The sequence below is a fragment of the Aedes albopictus genome, unplaced genomic scaffold, assembly GCF_035046485.1.
Source record: "Aedes albopictus strain Foshan unplaced genomic scaffold, AalbF5 HiC_scaffold_481, whole genome shotgun sequence".
Classification (NCBI taxonomy): Eukaryota; Metazoa; Arthropoda; class Insecta; order Diptera; family Culicidae; genus Aedes; species Aedes albopictus.
This window is the reverse complement of record NW_026917289.1, coordinates 19,705-22,755: the sequence shown is the minus strand read 5'-3', so window position 1 is coordinate 22,755 and position 3,051 is coordinate 19,705. Positions and strand designations below refer to the sequence as shown.

General features: G+C 42.5%; 1 protein-coding gene across 1 annotated transcript; it reads right to left on the bottom strand.

Annotated features, from left to right (window-relative positions):
- Positions 1–1,678: 1,678 nt before the first annotated feature.
- LOC134284672 (uncharacterized) lies at positions 1,679–2,771 on the bottom strand (the record flags this gene model as incomplete). Its single annotated transcript, XM_062843712.1, is given in 1 exon segment — positions 1,679–2,771. A coding segment is annotated over 1 exon segment (393 nt), but the record flags the coding sequence as incomplete, so codon positions are not given.
- Between the last annotated feature and the right edge of the window lie 280 nt (positions 2,772–3,051).

Below are 3,051 nucleotides of genomic sequence, written 5' to 3'. Positions count from 1 at the left end.
GAGGAATTCCAGAAGGAACTGCGGGAGCAACCCTTGAAGGAACTCCTGGGAGGATTCTTAGATCCTCAGGAGGAGAAATTCGCATCCGAAGGAATCATATAATGAACTCCGTGAGGAATCCCAGAAGGAACTCCTAGAGGAATCGCATAAGGAGCTCCAGAAGTAATCCTGGAAGGATCTTCTATGTGATTTTTTTAGAAAACAGTCGTGGAGAAATCCCAGAAATCCTTGGAATAATTTTGGAAATTCCTGGATCAATCTCAGGAGGTACTTCTGGATGAATCTCGAAATGAATACCATGACGCCTACCCACTCATGCGAATGTAAATTGCCGTATGCAAAAAAAAATGCTAACAAAATTAGGATTTTAATATGAGGTGTATCATTTCGTCAAAACTACTTGAAGCACTCACCAATGAGATTGATTTGTGAAAAAGAACCATTTTTATGAAGTGCTCAACGTATGAGTTGCTATGGAAATAACGAACTTCAATGTCGGTTTTCTCCATTCATGGGTCTACCAAGAATTTTACCAAAAAAATAACAAAAATGGCAGAAAAAGATTAAGGATCTGTCAAGCAATCAGCTGATCATCATCATCAACGATCAAATCTGACTATACATGTCAATGGTTGCTCCTCCGTGATTGATCTGAACTGGTACCAATTGCACTGAGATCCAAATGAACAAGGGCTGGGACACTCCACTTATTCTCAAAGTGCAATTTTAGCAGCTTATACATTTTTGAACAATAACGGGGCCGGCCACGTCCTTATAGTGAGTTGGGAAGGGAAAGGAATGTTAGATAGAGTGTGCTGGTTGTTGCTACTAAAGACCGAGATCACCTCTGCATCCCCACAGCCAGCACGGACTGGGGTATTTGTTAGACGGAAAAAATGGGAGATCTGGGAGTCACCGTTGGGTCGGTGATGCGATCCATGGATAGGGGTTATTTATAGTGTTCGTAAGGTGATAAATTGTGTGGTGAATAAGGTCAAGCGGCACAGCACGCTTCGGTTGCATAACTTGTAGGCGTTATAGACACTGTGCTTGTGAGTGGAAGTTGGAAGGGAGGGAAACGACTTTGTTTTCCGATACGTTTCTAGTTCTAGCGATGGCTATGAACACATGAATATACATGAGTTGTATATGTAGAGAAGAGAGAGAAAGAGAAAGTGGATAGAAAGATACAAAGTAGGATGAAAGGGACGGGCCAGGGATTGAACCCATGACCTTCTGCATACGAATCAGAAGCGGTAGCCACTAGACCACCAAGCCCGTCTGTCAAGCAATCAGCTGATTGTTTTTAAGGATCCAGGCATGCACCTAATTATTTGCCATCAATTGATCAAATGAACATATCAGTAATTTGTCAAAAAACTTAATTGGATTGAACAAATCTTAAGACGAAGAAAAAGCTAAACAGTTATTTGTTAAGGCAACGAATCCGGCAAAGTATCAAGAATATTATTACAAAGTTTCCAAGATTGTTACGAAAGCATCTTGAAAAGAACATAACATGACTACAGGAATTCTCGAAGAATTTTCGAACATCTATGATAGGTGAATATATTTTAGTATTACCTCTAGTTATGCCATACAAGGCTAACTTGAAATTTCAAGATAAGCTGTCATACCACAATTTACCATTGCATCGTTCTTTAAATTTGGTTCTCACCTCAACCCGGGTGCTGTTGCCGCCGAAGATCTGCTGCGACGATAGGTGGTGATTGCTCTGGAGATGACTGATAAATTGGCTATTGAAGCTGCACGAGCTGATCGAGCTAGAGGCAGGCGAATGCGTCGAGGTGAACGAATTGGTTTGCTGATGTATCAGCGGGGGCTGATGGTGGATCAGGGTGGTCGTCTCGTGTGGCAGCAGCATCCGGCTGGCACTGCCCGGCACAACTGTGGCCATTGTGGCACCCGCGGCCACCATCGTTGCCGTCGTCGTCTGGTTCTCGTTGGTGCCATTTACGACCACCACGTTGTTTGTTCCATTGGTCAAATTTTTCATAAAACTCTTCTGCTGTAACAGAGTAGCCATACTACTCTGGTTACTGCAATACATAAATGTGGGTGCTCTTCCGAGCGGCTAATATTTTTCGTCGCTTCCTCCCTCACTCTCACTCTTGCGCTTTCTTCTTCCGCTTCTTTCTTTTCTGCTGCAATCACTTTTCTTCGAGTCTACACGTCTTCCTCCACGATCCGCTTACTGTTTTGCGGGTCGGGTTTTTTTTTTCCTACTGCTTGGCGTAATGGTATTCAGAATTTACACACACGAACACACAATTGAATCACAACAGAACCCTGTGTGTACCTATCGTACCCAGAGCACTGTGATTTATTTTAGCTTTGCTTTGATCACTTTTTATACATACACTCGCTTAGTCCTACACTACACTTGTCAGTGGGTTATTTTTCACCATGTAATAACAACCAATAATGTAACGAATGGAAACTGTAAAGGCGACTTGCTGCTGCTACTGCTGCTAGAAAGGAAAACCCATAGATCAGGTTAGCGAATTTTCCCGATGAATCTGTGTCTCTCCTCTAGATGTGTGGTGGTGGTGGTAGTGGTGGTGATGATGGTGCTGCTGCTGGTAGATTGGGCGATGCTCGTTGCCTGGCGATTCGGTCTGAAGCACCGATAATGCCTGATGCTGATGCAAGGTGTTAATTTGATGTGGTGTTGCTGTGCTGCTGTGGTTACTCCGGATAAGAACTTCTGGCTATTGCGGCTTCTGACACACGGCTCACGAACTGTTGAATAGGATGGGAGAAAAAGAAATGGGTTAATTAGTGTGATAAAAACAGAGCAAGGGGCTCATTTGGGCTGAAGTGTAAATATGCTTAATATGTTTGTATAACAACTAATATCTGCTGTCAATTTTGTTTGAGTGCTCTATTTATTAGGGATGCGATCAAACGTTAGAACATATTTCAATAATCCAAATCCAAATCCAAATCGAAATGACAATAATAGAAAATAGGTGACGTTAGTCACACAATTTTTACCGTAATCGTCATTGCTGAACTTCCAGTGAAAAA